At 45.0% G+C, this 18,449-nt stretch overlaps 1 protein-coding gene across 1 annotated transcript; it reads left to right on the top strand.

Annotated features, from left to right (window-relative positions):
* The first annotated feature begins 1,682 nt into the window (after nucleotides 1–1,682).
* On the top strand, nucleotides 1,683–17,800 carry snx17 (sorting nexin 17). The gene is made up of 15 exons (XM_061242389.1): nucleotides 1,683–2,459; nucleotides 7,779–7,853; nucleotides 8,465–8,582; nucleotides 9,233–9,297; nucleotides 9,930–10,040; nucleotides 10,131–10,221; nucleotides 10,661–10,748; nucleotides 11,109–11,178; nucleotides 11,583–11,675; nucleotides 12,038–12,241; nucleotides 12,983–13,111; nucleotides 13,334–13,411; nucleotides 14,242–14,316; nucleotides 14,819–14,860; nucleotides 15,174–17,800. The coding sequence occupies exons 1-15, from the start codon at nucleotides 2,400–2,402 to the stop codon at nucleotides 15,291–15,293; spliced, it is 1,419 nt and encodes a 472-aa protein (XP_061098373.1). The 5' UTR covers nucleotides 1,683–2,399; the 3' UTR covers nucleotides 15,294–17,800.
* Nucleotides 17,801–18,449: the final 649 nt, after the last annotated feature.

The raw sequence follows: 18,449 nt of genomic DNA on the forward strand, positions 1-18,449 counted from the left end.
GTCTCTGTATTTTTTGGGGGCAAATTCTAATCTAGCCTTTTAATTCTTTCTTCGAATCAGAGGCTCCCAGTGTAGCCTCCCCAATTCTGCTCTGACGGTCTGCGTATGGTGCCATGATATTTTCACCCTTCTCCTCTGGAAACTGCTGGTGATGTCACTGACCATTGTTTTAAGGTTTTTATTTTTTAGGAAGCATCTGTCATCGATTGCAGTTTACTTCCCTTGTCCGACACGTGCGGTTTTTACTGCTGAGACCACACATGCTTTCTTCTTTCATCAATTATTTCGAAACTGCAAATGTCTGTGCTATCTTTAGGCCCATATTTATATAAAAATGTCTTGGCTGACAAAAGCACGCAGGGAAAATATTTTCTAAACATATCCATCTATCCATTATTTTAACCTGCTTATCCTGAACAGGGTCGCAGGGGGGCTGGAGCCTATCCCAGCATAAATTGGGTGAAAGGCAGGAATACACCAGTCCATCACAGGGCACATACACCATTCACTCACACACTCATACCCACAGGCAATTTAGACTCTCAAATCAGCCTGACCTGCATGTCTTTGGACTGTGGGAGGAAACCGGAGTACCCGGAGGAAACCCACGCGAGCACAGGGAGAACATGCAAACTCCACACAGAGAGGCCCCGGCCGACCGGGATTCGAACCCAGGAATTTTCAAAACATATTTTATTTTTAGTTGAATGTTAAGAGAAATACGGTATTGAGCTCAGGGAAGCCAAAATGTAGTGTCCTCATTTGAGGGAGCAGGGTCTCAGGAGGTTAATGATTTCAGCTTACAGGTTTAGTAGTTTTTCAGCCATTGGTAGCTCTCTGGTCTGGTCATGATGGCGTATGCCTGACTCCAAATGCAATCTCCACATGACAGCAAAGGCTGATGGGTTGACGAGACGTAATGTGTGAACACTCCAGGCAAAAGGAAATACCTGTCAGTCATCTGCTAACTTACTGGAGGATGGCTGAAACTGGGGGAGTCAACACAAAAACAGCTGTTTCTGTAAAATTGTATATTTCTGCTTCATATTCATCTTTTGATCTAAAATCCAAATGGCTTACATATATAGTGACACTGTCCCCTTTATCCGTTCCCAATAACTCCCTCTGTTGTATGGGTCATGTTTCTAGGATTGTTTCCTATATAGTTTAAGCCAACTCATACTTATATATTAAAGTTGAATACTAATATTCCGTCGTTTATTGAATAATCGTAGGTTTCCAAGTATCTTACATTTATTTGATTTTATCCATGGCCACCGTCTCATACCTTATACACTACAACATATTTCGGATATAGTTAAATACACTGTAGTTCAAAGAACTGAATTTTATCTAATGTGTAAATATTTTAGTAAGCCTCAATATGAATCAATACATCAATAGGAATTTGTTAAAAAAAAACTGTTGCTAGTTCTGGGATCTCTTTGAGGTCATCTGACCGTGCTACACTTTGGAATGTCCCATAAAAACATGAAGGGTTCGTGTTATTCGTGTGTGGCAAACGGATCATGTAAATTGAAAATAATAAAAATATATTTCGCTAGTAAATGAACCGCAATTGTTTACAGGTTTATATTGTTTAGTTATAGCGTTTTTGCTATTGCTGAGAAAGCATAAGTCACCCCTTTTATTTGAATAGTTTAATCCACTGGCGTATTGCAATGGCCCGTGAGCGAGCGGTGCAAGGGAGCCCTTGAACAAATTGAAATAGCAGCACCATTAATAGTAGGGTATTTCGTGGAGACGTTCACAGTTTTAATCACATGTTAAAGTATCTTGTTTCGAATAATCTGCGTCACAATTAATACTTTTGAGAAGAAAGAAGAACTGGCGTACTTGGATTCTTTCCCCTCTTCAGTCGTATGTACCATTAAAGGCTTTTTTTGTTTCCTCTTTTTCGGAAGAAGTCCTGCACAAATTGACACGCTGTGCACCTGAATGGGATTAACTGTATGTTGGTAAAAACGTCACTGGAACCAAAGGTTGTGTAACCTTTTTATTTGGTGCATAAATAAGAACGATCTCGACTAAAACCAGCCTAATGAGCACCAAGAGTTAATGTGGAAATACTTTGAGTCACAACATGGCTGCTACTGAAGGAAAACTGGGGAAAGTTTAGCTCCCGACTTCACCCAAGTTCTTCTTAAATCTCCCTAGAAAGGGATCAACACGAGAAGTGGTAAACGCCTCAGCCGCTCACAGTGGACCGAACAGCTCAGTTGATTATCTCCACAAAGGGTGTGCAAGGAGACGGCTTGCTTTCAAAATAACCGTCTGGCTGTCGATCGCTCCCCTGGACCCTCGGTACAAGATTTGTGTGCCTTTCTCCTGCGAGCTTTTGTTTGTGAGGACTTACAGACATATATTTGGATGGTAAAATGCATTTTTCCATTCCCGAGACGGAAGTTCGTTCAGGTGAAAACGGATCAACATACGTGGTGAGTTGTGGCTTCATTTTTTTCTCGCATTTCCCCCTTGAAGGCGTCTTCCTTTTGATCTTCATGGTGTCTATTTTAAAATAATTTCTGGTGTATTTTCATGCGCGCGATGGAGAAGATTAGCTTGTAAAATCCGAATGCAGTGCGCTATCATTTAGCTAGGTATGCTAGCCCAATTGGTTTTCATTCGTGTCCCACCAGAGATTTTGTTGAATTGGCAAACCTTGTAGCTGCATGGTTATGAATTTTAAGTATTTGAGCAGTAGTAGCTATAGTGTAGCTTGTATTTTCGGCTGCCGATAGAAGCAGTTCTAGGCTTGTGTTTTGGGGGGATAAAAATAAATAAATCTTAAGTCAAGATATATAGGCTATGCATATTACTGTCAGATTATTTTCTTTGTCATAAACATGAATATGTGCGTTTATGAAACTGACGTTTAGGCAGACATCACCGTACAATAAAAGTTTACTGTGGCGTCTCATGTTTTGGCCTAGTCTATACATATTGAACAAAGGTCTTGCCTGTGGGTCGTGTGGAAAAAAAACCCTGTTTAGCAATAGTAGCATATCGTGCGTAATGTACTGTTTTCATATATCGTGATCGCTTCATACACTTCGACTTAATAACGTCTGTGGCGCAGTTGTTCCTCTCAATATCTCGATTAATATTCTGTCTGCAAGAGCTGGTATGCGTCGTTGCATATGGCATTAGTGGACCATTTGGTATTATATTGCCGCATCAGTAGTTGATTTATGTGCTGGCTGTGGTTCGTCCATATCACCCACTAAAGTTAATACGAGTGAAGTGATCCAGTCGAAAAACGCAGGTTTCATTTAATCATTTAAACGCATTAGCTCCAGGAATCGATCATGGGGAGCAGTGATTTGGAATTAGTAATCTATGCTCATCTCAACATGGCAATAAAGTCCAGGTATTTGCTAAACAAGCACATTGATGACGGTGTATTAATCCCTTACGGTGTATTAATTCTTTTATGGGTTTTCTTTCAATAGTCTGGCCTCCGATTGCGAACACCACAGTGTCTCGCCGTCTTTCACAAATGGTGCGATTCGTTTTATAGTCTTTCGACTTTTCAGCTTGGTCCTAAATGTTTGTACATATCCACTGTTGATATTGTTGTTGAATGCCTAAGTCCAACTTACTGTTGGTATTGGTAATAAATGGAATAGCACCATCCAGACATCATGGTAATATCAGCAATGTTACTATAAACAATGGCATATAATTAAACAGAATACATTTTGAGTTGTGAGTACCTGTATGCTTGCATAGTGTTGTCCTGTTTCCCCTTTGTATTCCCTTTATCTACATATTGTTCTCTGTATTGAGCTTTGAACTTTTGATTTGATTGACACTGTGCTGTGCTCTGCATCATATTTTGGCTCTTCAGCTGACTGAGACAGAGAGGATAAGGTGAATCTGAGAGGTTATTTAAGACATTGCAATTCTGATTTCCCCAGAATGTTCTGTTGCAGAATAATGTCTGCTACATATAGGGTATGCCTTTCCTGATATCTAATTTGTGTTGAGATTATGTTGAAACACCCACTTAAAATGACAACTTGAGTGTGTTAATCAGGCGTATGATGACGTCTGTGAAACATGGAAGTCCCAGTACCTAAAAGGCAATGCAGGTTTTAGTTAAATAATTTACAATTTCAGTACGGCAGAATGCATATAGAGGCCATGCACCTTTTAATAGATAAATGTTGTGGCATTCTACCTGCATTGGTACATATTTATAGTGCGAGACTTGCTCAGTTAGATCACTGTTTAAAGTGAATATGCGTGTCCCTTCAGTGCCTTAGAGGAAAGTATGCATATGCAAGTTCAGTGCCTTAGAGGAAAGTATGCATTTCGTTTTCCCAGCTTTTAAGGATTTAGTTTAAGGATTGCCAGTGTAGCCTAGCCTGTATGTATACCAAAGCCAGACTGATTCAGGGTGCAAAGGCTTATAGGTGTCACCAGCATGGAAATGTATATTCCAATGACTCATTTTGCTGATGATATGATTGTGCGGTACAGTTATGTTTATCTTCAAAAAGTTGAAGAGTCACTTGCTTTCGCGTAAGTAATTGTGAAACCAATTCCTTGCTTTGTCAGCATGACCAATGATGTTGTCTATTTAATCAGATTTTGGTGGTCTTCTGCGTTTGTTAAGTATAAACAAGGCTGTGCCGGAATGTCCTGTGCCGTAGGGGTAGGTGATATAGCCAAAATATCACATCACCATTCACAATGTGCATCACAATTTATTTTCTTTCATGTTGCTGCTCTAAGACTATTTTGCACGTTGAACTGGACAACCAAACTGGCAATTGCCTAGAACTCTATTTGCCCCATTTTAAGACGATGGAGACTATAAAGAAAACAAACACTGCTCATAACATTGAAGTGTTTGAAATGTAAGAATAACTGAAAAACCATTCAGGCCAAAGTACTCTTTCAAACATATTTTCATAAGTACCATACCTGTGGTAACGTTGCTGCTTGTGGGGTGCTTTTCCTGCAAAACAAAAACACTGAAAAAGTCTGGAATGCTAGGAATTTTTGGTGAGGTATTTTAATAAAAACACCATTTTCAAAAAGGGCCGCTTGCTCCCAGGTGAGGGATGAAGGGATAGCGAGACCGTAGACGTGTGCTCGTCGTGCACTGACAGAAGCGTGTAGATCGTGCGTGTGCAGCCAGGCCTGAGCCCCACCGGTGGCCTCTGATGAACCTGTTCTCTGCCAGGCCTGCTGGAACAAGGCTGTTTCTGTGTGCTTCTCCTCCCTGGGGGGAGGGGAAGGTTTGCTTTTTGGTTTTTACGGTGAATTAAAATGGGAAGATTTGTTTTTCCGTTATTAAAAAGGACCACGTGTGTGATGGAGGGGTGTCCTGGGCCCTCCAAAGAAATTACTTCATAGCCGTTTTCATTTGATTCGTTTTTTTTTGTATGTAATACAATGTTAATTATGCCCATAGGACATGCATTTCATGTGGTAAATCTGTATGTTTAATTAGCCAGTGTTACTGTACGATGAGCTCCATAAGTCTTGGGACAAATACTTTTTTCTTTTCTTTTTTTTCCTTAATTCGCCTCTGTACTCCACAATGATAGCTTTGTAATAATGGCTTCCGTGACTTTCACTAGCACAACTATGGCCCGCATGCTGACAAACACCAATAATAGACTTGATTCAAGACTAGATGCTGAAAGCTCTCTTATACAGGTATTAAAGAAGCAGATGAATACACCGGACTAATCAGAAACTGATGAGATGCCAACTGTCCAATTACATTTGGTTCCCTAAAATGGAGGGACTATGAATAAAAAGGGATATCATTTCTACACGGATCACCTGATATGGATGTAAATACCCTCAAATTAAAGACGACAATCTGCACTTTAACCTCATATTCACTGTTTCATTTCAAATCATCCAATGTGTTGGATGTCTAGACCCAAATGAACAGAAATTATACCAGTATCCAAATACTTAGTCTGCACTGTATGCCATAATCAAGGAAATCCAGAAGGGGGCAAATGCTTTTGAAAAGGCGCTGAATATAAATTGATATATTCTGTCCTTTTCAATATCACTTGTTTTTCGAATATCTATGGCTGCAAATCGGTGACAAAACTCGCAATAGAAAACCAGATCCACGCGCGCATAATTTCAAATCAAATGTGCTGCAGTACAGAGCCTAAAAAGCGGAACGGAAATTGTGCCACTGTCCAAATACTAACGGACTGCACCGCGTGCGCTTTTTCCTGAGCCTGGCTGGCTCCGCTCCACGCTGTGGCTGTTTTTGTCCTTGTTTTTTTTGCGGAGTCGGCAGACCCTCCGGATCGCGGCGGAGGAAGCGCCTTTCCTCCAGTGAACTTCAGCCGGGCAGCGCTTCCTCCAAGGTCAGCTGACGAGGAGGCGTCGCGCGCGGTGTCGGCCGCGGGGCTTCAGGGGATTTTGCTTCGGTCGCGGGCGGGGGGCGCGGCGAGGCGAACGCTCGAGGTGACTAAAACTAGGGCAGTTAGTTTCTAAAGTGGTGAAATGCAAGTTCAAATTAAGTTCTGTTGCGATATTTACTTCCGCTCCTGGACATAACGGAAAATGTATCACTACTAATAGAAAATAAGGAAAATGGGACATCACTACGATTGTGAAATGTCCTTTTTGGGGAGTCAGTGTAGTGTAGTGCCGTTTCATTTAATGTGATGTAAAAATAGACACTGATTGTGGAAGGTGGTGCAGTTTCATGTTAATGTGGTGTAAACAGGGGGTAAAAAGGGAAACTGCTCTTCCTCTAGTGTGTAGTACAGCCAGGAACAACCTCACAGTATAAGGGCAAGCATGCAGAGCTTGTGATCAAAGCCAATCAGATTTTTAGTGGGGGGGGGGGGTGTACTCACTACACGTAGGTTAGTGTATATATATATATATATATATGTGTGTGTGTGTGTGTGTGAGCTTTTCATATCTGTCTGTGTGTGTGTCAGCACTGAACTATGCATGCTGTGGTAAACTGAGCGTAGAACATTAACTGCCTGATCAGCTGTTTATATTTAAGCAGTGTTGGTTGGATTTATGGTTGGACATAGTCCCGGTTTTAGTGAATTATTGATAATGGCGTGCACTGAGGATTTGTTTCAAGGCCTGAGAGCCTCTAAATAAATCTGTGTGAAAGTAGCACCGTCGCTACTTTGTAAAAACCCGCGATGTGGGTTTTAAAAATGCCGCCAAGCAGGGAAGCTTCCCTTTCAGCACACACAGACAGGAATGCAGTGGATTTCAGAAACGGGGTTATCGCATGTTCCTGCTCTCTACTGTCTAAACATTACATTAAATTACATTACATTATTGGCATTTGGCAGACGCTCTTATCCAGAGCGACGTACAGTTGATTAGACTAAGCAGGAGACAGTCCAATCTTATTGTGGCCACCCCGGGGATCGAACCGGCGACCTTGCGGGTCCCAGTCATGCACCTTAACCACTACGCCCAAAACACAGCCAGCCTGATCAGAGCGATGCAGGGAGACGTGCTGGTCCTTGTTTGTGAAACTGCCTGCGCCGTGTTGAGCAACGCAAGGGTGTGGTGCAGTGTGCTAATGGCGTGAAGACGCCCTGTGTGTATATATATATATGTCTGTCCAGCTCTGTTATATAAGTGGATGAGGCGTGTTTGCGGTTTATCGGTTTGATGCTTTCCACTTGTTGAGGAACATTCTCCTAAATGACAAAAATGTTAATGTAAGTGCAATTTTTATATTGAGTTGGGGTGCTGTGTGAAATTAATTTCCGCGCCCCATTTCTCAGGCCTACAACATCCACGTCAATGGAGTTCTGCACTGCCGGGTCCGGTACAGCCAGCTGCTGGGGCTTCATGAGCAGGTAAGCGCTCCAACGACACTTTCATAACGGCCAATAGGGCCTAGCCGCTCCAACGACACTTTCATAACGGCCAATAGGGCCTAGCCGCTCCAACCTCCACTTTCATAACGGCCAATAGCACAAAGCGCTCCAATGACACTTTCATAACGGCCAATAGCACATGGCCGCTCCAACCTCAACTTTCATAACAGCCAATAACAGCGCTGAATTAATTTCAGTGTGACTTCATTGCAATATTGTCAATATTATGTTTGTACAATGTGTCCCTATTCATCTGGGAGGCAAATGCGCAGACTATTTCTACCGTTTCTGTTTTTGCTTCACTCTCTTTTCCTCTTCCTGTACAGAAAGGAAGTGCAAACCCTTATTTGGAACCAGTGTCATGTTGTGGTCATTTTGTGGTTGAATGGAGTGTACATAATGTGATTTTCTCACGGGTTACCAAATTGGCAGCTTGGATGCCCTCTTTGCAATCAGATGACAGCGTAGACTAGTCAGGAAAATGTCACGAACGGAACCACCTCCAACGATCTGAAAACAACAACTGGGAGCCCAGAGGTCGTATCATGTCTTCTCGCCCTGAAAGAACTGCTGTGTTTTTCGCTCCGCAGATAAAGAGGGAGTACGGGAGCAGTGTGGTCCCGACCTTCCCCCCGAAGAAGATCTTCACCCTCACCCCCTCCGAGCTGGAGCAGCGCCGGGAACAGCTGGAGAAGTACATGCAGGCAGGTGAGTGAGGGGGGGCGTACAGGTGAGTGGGGGGAGGGGGGGGGGGCGTACAGGTGAGTGGGGGGAGGGGGGGGGGGCGTACAGGTGAGTGGGGGGAGGGGGGGGGCGTACAGGTGAGTGGGGGGAGGGGGGGGGCGTACAGGTGAGTGAGGGGAGGGGGGGCGTACAGGTGATTGGGGGGAGGGGGGGGCGTACAGGTGAGTGAGGGGAGGGGGGGCGTACAGGTGAGTGGGGGGAGGGGGGGCGTACAGGTGAGTGAGGGGAGGGGGGGCGTACAGGTGAGTGGGGGGGGGCGTACAGGTGAGTGAGGGGAGGGGGGGGCGTACAGGTGAGTGAGGGGAGGTGGAGGCGTACAGGTGAGTGGGGGGGGCGTACAGGTGAGTGAGGGGAGGGGGGGCATACAGGTGAGTGGGGGGCGTACAGGTGAGTGAGGGGAGGGGGGGGGGCGTACAGGTGAGTGTGTGGGGTATGTACAGGTAAGTGAGGGGGGTACGTACAGGTGAGTGTGTGGGGTATGTACAGGTGAGTGGTGGGGGGTATGTACAGGTGAGTGGGGGGAGGGAGGGGCGTACAGGTGAGTGAGATGTGTGGAGGTTAAGCAGCAGTGCGCTTGCTCTGTTTTAACGTGAACCCCCCCACTCTTCCCTCAGTGCGACAGGACCCCCTCCTTGGAGCCAGCGAGTTGTTCAACAGCTTTCTGCGCAAAGCTCAGCAGGTATATTGCGTTCACTGAATCACTCCTCACACACCACACTGAATCACTCCTCACACACCACACTGAATCACTCATAACACACCACACTGAATCACTCCTCACACACCACACTGAATCACTCATTAAACACCACACTAAATCACTCCTCACACACCACACTAAATCACTCCTCACACACCACACTGAATCACTCATAACACACCACACTGAATCACTCCTCACACACCACACTGAATCACTCATTAAACACCACACTAAATCACTCCTCACACACCACACTGAATTACTCCTCACACACCACACTGACACTGAATCACTCCTCGCCCACCATACTGAATCACTGAATCATTACATTACATTACATTACTGGCATTTAGCAGACGCTCTTATCCAGAGCGACGTACAGTTGATTAGGCTAAGCAGGAGACAATCCTCCCCTGGAGCAATGCAGGGTTAAGGGCCTTGCTCAAGGGCCCAATGGCTGTGCGGATCTTATTGTGGCTGCACCAGGATTAGAACCACTGACCTTGCGTGTCCCAGTCATTCGCCTTAACCGCTACGCTACAGGCCGGCCACTACAGGAGTCACTCACTACCCGTCATGCTGAATCACTGAATCAATTTATCCAATAGGAGACTCAACAGATCCCAACAGAAGAAGCTGAGCTGGATATCTACCTGTCCAATGGTCAAAAAGTCAGGATCAGCATTCTCACTTCAGATCAGACAGAGGACGTCTTAGAGGTACGTCTTTGGTTTGTTAATATTTGTACAATATTTTTGGTCCCGTTTTTCTGCAGTTCATACTCTTCCCCTGTGTGTGTGAATCCACAGGCTGTGGCCACAAAGTTGGATCTTCCTGACGAGTTGGTCGGGTACTTCAGCCTGTTTCTCATTCGGGAAGGAGCAGATGGTGGCTGCAGCTGTGAGTACCTACTGACCACCCTGACTGCTGACCGCCCGACTGCTGACCGCCCGACTGCTGACCGCCCAACTACTGACCGCCCGACTGCTGACCACCCGACTGCTGACCGCCCGACTGCTGACCGCCCGACTGCTGACCGCCCGACTGCTGACCGCCCGTCTACTGACCGCTGTCTAACTGCAGACTAACTGTATGGAGCCCTGTGTTCACACATTTCATCTGTGTCACACACAGTTGAGTGTTGAGTGTTGAGCATTGAGCTGGTGTGTTGAGCGTTGAGCTGGTGTGTTGAGCGTTGAGCTGGTGTGTTGAGCGTTGAGCGTGTGTATTGAGCGTTGAGCGTGTGTGTTGAGCGTTGAGCTGGTGTGTTGAGCGTTGAGCTGGTGTGTTGAGCGTTGAGCTGGTGTGTTGAGCGTTGAGCTGGTGTGTGTTTCTCCAGTTGTACGGAAGCTACAGGAGTTTGAGCTACCGTACGTCTCGGTGACCAGTCTGAGGAATCCAGAGTTCCACATCGTCCTGCGCAAGAGGTGAGCGAACTGAACCCGAAATATCATCAACGGCCCCAGAGAAATACAAGGAAATGTATTTGACGTCATTAATTATAGAAAGTGTTTTTCACTGAAAAAATAAATAAAAATGTATGAGGCTGTGTTAGCCTTGCATATCAACAGTGGAAAAGAATTGTATCATCCAAAAATCAATGACTGATGCTTGCATTAATTCTCTCCTTAGCTCTTAAACATAACTCTAATCTTGCCTCAACCATCAGACCATTATTTTATTCCCAACCCTAACTTTATTTTCAACCATAACACCGTTACTGTATTCCTATCCCTAACCTTGATTCTGACCCTAACCCTCCCCAATTTCCGTTCCGTGTTTTGCAGCTACTGGGACTCTGCGTACGACAGTGATGTCATGGACAACAGAGTGGGACTCAACTTGCTGTATGCCCAGGTAGAGCTTATACTCTCCCTGTACACTGTGTGTCTGTGTGTGGTGTCTGTGTGTGGTGTCTGTGTGTGGTGTCTGTGTGTTGTGTGTGTGTTGTGTGTGTGTGGTGTGTGTGTGGTGTGTGTGTGGTGTGTGTGTGGTGTGTGTGTGGTGTGTGTGTGGTGTGTGTGTGGTGTGTGTGTGGTGTGTGTGGTGTGTGTGGTGTGTGTGGATGGGTGTGTGGTGTGTGTAATATTGTATTAAATAAGGTTGAAGTGAGTAGGTTCAGTGGTGTGGTGTGTGGTGTGTGTAATATTGTATTAAATGAGGTTAAAGTGAGTAGGTTTGGTGGTGTGGTGTGTGTAATATTGTATTAAATGAGGTTAAAGTGAGCAGGTTTTGTGCTGAGCTGTGTGGTCTCTCTGCAGACTGTGTCTGATATCGAGCGCGGCTGGATCCTGGTGAATAAGGAGCAGCACCGGCAGCTCAAGTCTCTCCAGGAGAAAGGCTCAAAGAAAGAGGTGTGCTATGACCTGTTTCTCCCCAAATCTGAAAAAAAAAACTGAAAGTGGAAAATGCCTCTTTTGCTGTCTGTGGTCTTATGTGTTCCTTTTATTTACAGTTTTGCAAGTAAATCCTGCTCTTAAGTGATTCCATACCTGCTTATTTCCACCTGGAATCTTTCTTGACATATTTATTTTATATTTGCGAGTGATATTTATACATGATGGATCGTATCATGTGTGGTATTTGTCTTGTTTTGCGTTTTAACCGTAGTTCATCCGCCTGGCGCAGACCCTGAAGTACTTTGTTTTGCGTTTTAACCGTAGTTCATCTGCCTGGCTCAGACCCTGAAGTACTTTGTTTTGCGTTTTAACCGTAGTTCATCCGCCTGGCTCAGACCCTGAAGTACTTTGGCTACATTAAGTTTGATCCCAGCATCACGGACTTCCCGGAGAAGGGGTGTCACGTGATCGTCAGCGCCGGGAACAACGAGCTCAACTTCCACGTGCGGCTTCCCAACGAGCACGTGAAGGAGGGCAGCTTCAAGGTCACGCGCATGAGGTGCTGGCGTGTCACCTCGTCTGTAAGCCTCCCACTCTCCTCTCTTATCCCTCCTCCACTCTCCACCTCTCCGCTATGCTCTCTCTCCTCTCCTCCCTCTCTACACCTCTCCGCTATTCTCTCTCCACCTCTCTGCTATTCTCTCTCTTCTCTCTCCTCTCCTCCCTCTCTCCACCTCTCCGCTATTCTCTCTCTTCTCTCTCCTCTCCTCCCTCTCTCCACCTCTCTGCTATTCTCTCTCTCTTCTCTCTCCTCCCTCTCTCCACCTCTCCGCTATTCTCTCTCTTCTCTCTCCTCTCCTCCCTCTCTCCACCTCTCTGCTATTCTCTCTCTCTTCTCTCTCCTCTCCTCCCTCTCTCCACCTCTCCGCTATTCTCTCTTCTCTCTCCTCTCCTCCCTCTCTCCACCTCTCTGCTATTCTCTCTCCTCCCTTTCTCCACCTCTCCACTCTCCTGTATACTCCCTCTCTTCTCTCTTCTCCTTCCTCCTCTCCTCTCTCTCCCCACATTGCCCCTCTCCTCTCTACCCTCTCCCCATCTCACCTCCACTCCTCTCCTCCCTCTCCCCATCTCTCCTCCTCTCCTCTCCCCACCTCTCCTCTCTACTCCTTCTTCCTCTCCTCCTTTCTCCTAGCCTGATCTTTGCAGGCTGAGTAGTGAGGCCTGGTTTTATTATGTCGGGAACTGAAACTCTTTTTAAGCTGATCTTGCCATTTTTTTGCTGATCTTGCTGTGGGCATTAGTATCTTGGTTCTCTCCTGCAGCAAGTCCCAGTGGCCAATGGGACGGCGGCACCCTCCTGTGGGGGGAAGTGTGAGGTGAAGCTGGAGCTGGCCTTCGAGTACCTGATGAGCAAGGACCGCCTGCAGTGGGTCACCATCACCAGCCCTCAGGTGAGTTCACCTGTCACACCTGTACGCAGACACACACACACACACACACACACACCTGTACACACGCGCGCATAAACCACTCACCTGTACACACACACACACACACACACACACACACAGCGGAGGCCGGATGGCTCTGGTTTAAAGGGGAGGGCCGGATTGCTCTGGTTTAAAGGGGAGGTTGCGGCTCTTTTGTAACCTGCTTTCTCTGCTGCTCTCCAGGCCATCATGATGAGCATCTGTCTGCAGTCCATGGTGGACGAGCTGATGGTGAAGAAGTCTGGAGGCAGCATCAAAAAGGTATGTGTGTGTATGTGCATGTGTGTGTGTGCCTGTATATGTGCATCTGTGCACGTATTCGTTTGTGTGTGTGTGTGTGTGTGTCTGTATATATGTGCATGCATGTGTGTGTGCGCGTGTGTGTGCACGTATGCGTGCGTGTGTGCGCGCGTGTGCGCGCGCGTGCGTGTGTGCTTGTGCGTGTGTGCTTGTGCGTGTGTGCTTGTGCGTGTGCCTGTGCCTGTGCCTGTGCCTGTGCCTGTGCGTGTGCGTGTGCGTGTGCGTGTGCGTGTGCGTGTGCGTGTGCTTGTGCGTGTGTGTGCGTGTGTGTGTTCATTCATACATTTCCCAACCTGGAATGTGCTCTTCATAGCTACCTAAGGGGATGGGACTTTGTTGCATAGCAACAGGAAAGAAATTGGAGTCAGCACTCATCTTATTGAGCGAAGTGAGCTCTCCGTTTTACCATATTCATTTAACTTCACCTGACTTTCTGCAGTGAATTAAATGGTTCTATAACTGAGTGGCTTACGGTGCTTGACTGGGACCTGGAAGGTTGCTGGTTCAAGCTCCAGTGTAGTCACAATAAGACCAGTGCAGCTGTTGAAGCCCATTGAGCCCTGCTGAGTCTAATCAACTGCATCTCGTTTTGTATAAAAACGTCAGCTAAATGGCTGTGATGTAACTTTTGTAACGTTGCCTTGTTTGCCTCTGTTCCTGTGCGTGTGTTTACCTGTGTAGTGCTCTTGTGTGTTTACCTAGGGTGTTCATGTGTGTTTACCTGTATAGCGTGCCTCAGCTAAATGGCTGTAATGTAATGTTTGTATTGTTGCCTTGTTTGCTTGTCCCAGATGCTGAAGAAGCGGCACAATGGGTCTCTTCATCGGTCCGACAGTCAGCACGCTGTGAAGTCCCCCCCCATCCTGGTGAGTCCCTCCTGTGAATTTTTATGTATTTATTTATTAAAAGAAGGAACCGTGCACATTAATGCGCCACATTTAGCCGTTGGGGCTGATTTTCGTCTGCAGCCCCTGGACAGGTCGATGGAAAAGCGTAAAGGAACATGAGTTTTGAGTTATGACATATTAACACATACATACCAACGAGTAGGCATTATCACATCACCAGCAAGCACCTAGCAACACATTGAGCAGGTAAAGAACACAGAGCAACACAGAGCAACACAGAGCAACACAGAGCAACACAGAGCAACCACATAGAGCACAAGCGTCAAGTAACACACATAGCATGCACAACTGAGCACGTTGCATATAAGATCTCGTACATTTTACTTAACAGACATGCAGCACTGACAGCAAAACATCCCAGCTAGCAGACACATCAGACACCCCCGCAGAGACTGGACCAGTTTGTTTTATTGAGTAACGTGTCGGGTAAACTTCATCTGCTCTCTTCCCTCACGTTCAGGATTCCCCGGATACAAACCGGGAGCAGATGGTCAAGCTCTCGGTGAGTTCAGTCTTCATGTGAAGGCTTTGTGTTTCTGTGTGTGTGTGTGTGTGTGTGTACCTGTGTAGTGTTTCTGTGTGTTTACCTGTGTAGTGTTCCTGTGTGTGTGTGTGTGTGTGTGTGTTTACCTGTGTGGTTCATGTATGTGTTTACCTGTATAGTGTGCATGTGTGTGCTTAACGGTGAAGTTTTCCTATGTGTTTACCTGTGTAGTGTTCGTGTGTGTGTGTGTGTGTGTGTGTGTGTGTGTGTTTTGTGTGTTTACCTGGGTAGTGTTCATGTGTGTATTTTCCTGCTTCTTTCTTACCTGCAGACCAAGCTCACCTCTGTCACTCTGCGTGGGATCAGCACTTCAAACTCCAGTAATGACATCAGTGGTAACAATTTCCATGGCAACTATGCCTTTGAGGGGATTGGAGACGATGACCTGTAAACCCCGCCCTCTTACGGACAGCCAATCAGGAGGCTCAAACTGACCTGAGAAATTCTGCAAGATCACAGCCCACCTGCGCTAGACCACACAGTTACACGGTGTAGTCACATACAAGTACGAACAAGCACACGCGCACACACACACACACACACAGAAAAGCGAAAGTGGCCAGTTGATTGTACTAAACTTGTGGAAACTTGGCCAGCTGATTGACGTGAATTCCCTCTTACACGCAGTATTTATTTGTGCTCTATCTCAGACGTGCAGGCCTGTGAGTGTCGCTGTATCGCCCGGTTCCCAGGTTTGGCTGAGGGCCGTAACGCGATGCCTTTGTTTTGAATGTGTCACGGTGTCTGCTGCTGTGTGGCCTGGATTAACCACAGCTCATTCTCAGGCTCTTTCGCCGTCCTGCTGTCTGACCTGCTGGTTTTCAGCGCTGCAGCAAAAGATCGAACACGCAAACGCGCGCACGTCTCGCAGGGCCGGGATCGCTTACGACACGCAACATTTCAACATGTACAGGTGAATCTCCCTGATTCCAGCAGTCAGTCATTCCGTTTACAAACTCGAGGTACAACCCTGTGATGAAATATGAGGAGGACTTCGGTCCTATCAAAGCGCAGTGCTTAAAGGACACAACGCAAACACTGTTGCTGATGCGTTGCCAGTGCATTGCTTTACCAACGCTTATGACGCATTTAATTACTGATACATTACCAGCGGCTTTACATAACTGATCTATTACTGCTACAACACCAGCACATAACCTTACTGTTCAGAGCAGGGGCGTGTCCGGGGTAGTGGAGGTAGTGTTAGAACAGCGGACTGCAGTGTTGACTGTGGAGCGTCACAGTGTGGAATGTAAGTGTTAATTTATTCAGTTGACTTCTGTCTCCCATGTTCATTGTGCCAAATCTTGCTGGGGGGGAGGTGGGGGGGCTCTCCAGTGGGAATCCTCTTTTTTTAATGGGGTGAAGTGGTCAGCTCTGTGGACTGTGGAGTGTTCTGCATTGGGCTCTATGTTGAGTTGAGAGTGTAGTGTGCACTACAGTATGTTGTGTTGAGTGTAGTGTGCACTACAGTATGTTGTGTTGAGTGTAGTGTGCACTACAGTATGTTGTGTTGAGTGTAGTGGGCACGACATTATATTGAGAGTCTAGTGGGCACTATTTGAGTTGAGACTATAGTGTGCACTATGTTGTGTTGAGAGTCTAGTGGGCACTATTTGAGTTGAGACTGTAGTGTGCACTATGTTGTGTTGAGAGTCTAGTGGGCACTATGTTGAGTTGAGACTATAGTGCACACTATGCTGAGAATAGTGGTGTGCACTTTGTTTTTTCGAGAGGGTAGTGAATGAATAGTTGGTGGTTTTTGAGCTCTGGTAAATGTTCAGTTTAGGGCGCTGTCAGTGAAGGTCTTCTCTCTAAACTGCCTTACAGCCTGAGGCCTTATGCAGCTGTGTGGGTCTCCGCTCCTGATTGGCCTGCATTTCAGCCTTTCAGCATTTCAGCTTGGGGGCTCAGATCTTGCAGAATTCGTTGGTCTGATTGGATAGTTCTAATGAACCGCTTGCATTTTGCACAGTATCAAGAAGGGTGTAATTGGATCAAAATATTTATAAAAAGCATTTTCTAAAGAGTACAAAATTGAACACTAAAAAAAAAGACTACATGGAGCATTTACAATTTTCAGTCATCAACATTGAATAATTCTTTTCCAACAAATGTTTTTTAAAGTTTTCTCATAAAAGCCAAAATTATAGTTTACTAAAGCATTTTGCACAAAAAGGAGCATATAAATCATGGTAATGTCACTTTTATATATGTATGTTGAAATAAAAGGTATTCCGAATGATGTTACTAATATCCGTATCTCTAAATGTATTGTAATCAAATAGATCAAATATAATCTAAGATGTATAAAAATAAACTAATATCTATCATTGTTTACAGAATTTTAGAGAAATTTAGTTAAAAATGTTTACAGAATTATTGATCTGAATTTAAACTGCTTGTCTTACTTAGTTACAGTTTATTTTTAAAAAGCTGATATAAGTGATTCCATCTCATTTTCTCATATGTCATAAACATGTAGCAATTGTGAGAATTGTGATGAAAATGGCCAAATTATAACTTTATTTCCATGTTTCTCACTGTTGTGATTTATGGATTTTTTGTCAAACATCACTTTCTCTCATTCCTGGCGCTGGCAATTCCTGTCTGTGCTAACGGACATTTTCTCTCAGATGTGTAGTACTGATGTTGGCCTATAGGGGGTTTGTCCCTTTGCGGTGGTCGACTTGTGTTAAAATGTATTAAGTTAATGACAAGGTCGACTTGAATGTGTTCTCAAAAAGTGTCTGGAAAGAAGAGGGCTTATGGATCAAATCATTAAAAAAAAGGAGCAAATGTCACGATTTTTTTCAATACTGTATTAACCGTTAGAACAAAAAATAAATGAGAATTGCAAAGGTCCTGAATTTCAAATAAATTTGGGTGCCAAATAAATGACCTGAAGATGTGATTTTTTTATTTATTCTTCTACATCCTAATGGTTTTGCACTTCAGAGCCTGATGTGTGACATGGCATGCACTTTGTATGGAGGTGTGTGTGTGTTTCTGTGTGTTTCTGTGTGTTTCTGTGTGTGTCTGTGTGTGAGACATGCACTCAGTATGGAAGCAGAAGGGAAGTACTGTCATGGGTGGAAACGACTGCAAGATTAATATATAGCACACAGCATATTTGTAGATTGTACCAGCAAAGGATTATAGTACTGATGTATGCATGCGTTTAAATTTGAATTTATATTTGCAATGATAAATGTTCTAATCTTATCTTAAGAACTTAAATTATATATTTTTTCATACTTCATCTTATGGGTTTGTCTTTAAAGACATTGGACAATGAAAACCACCGTACCCCTCTGGTACTAGCGCTACAGATTCGCTTATTATAAGATTCAGAGCTGATCGACCATGCCATTGCTAACATGTCTTTGGTTTCGCTGTAGTTGTCAGACGTTTTCCTGAAAATGTCAAAAGCAAGAGGCACAATCCTGAAAACACAATATCACTCCAGTCTCGAATGTCGCCTTGTCGACATTAAATTCCACTTTTTATTTCTCAGCATTAAGGCAATTATGCACCGACTGCATAC

This window comes from Conger conger, chromosome 5 (genome assembly GCF_963514075.1).
Source record: "Conger conger chromosome 5, fConCon1.1, whole genome shotgun sequence".
NCBI lineage: Eukaryota > Metazoa > Chordata > Actinopteri > Anguilliformes > Congridae > Conger > Conger conger.

Coding starts and splice junctions, on each gene's coding strand:
- snx17 (XM_061242389.1), top strand. CDS start 2,400: ATGCATTTTTCCATTCCCGAGACGGAAGTTCGTTCAGGTGAAAACGGA. Junction 10,749..11,108: donor CACATCGTCCTGCGCAAGAG/GTGAGCGAACTG, acceptor CGTGTTTTGCAG/CTACTGGGACTCTGCGTACG. Junction 14,317..14,818: donor TGAAGTCCCCCCCCATCCTG/GTGAGTCCCTCC, acceptor CCTCACGTTCAG/GATTCCCCGGATACAAACCG.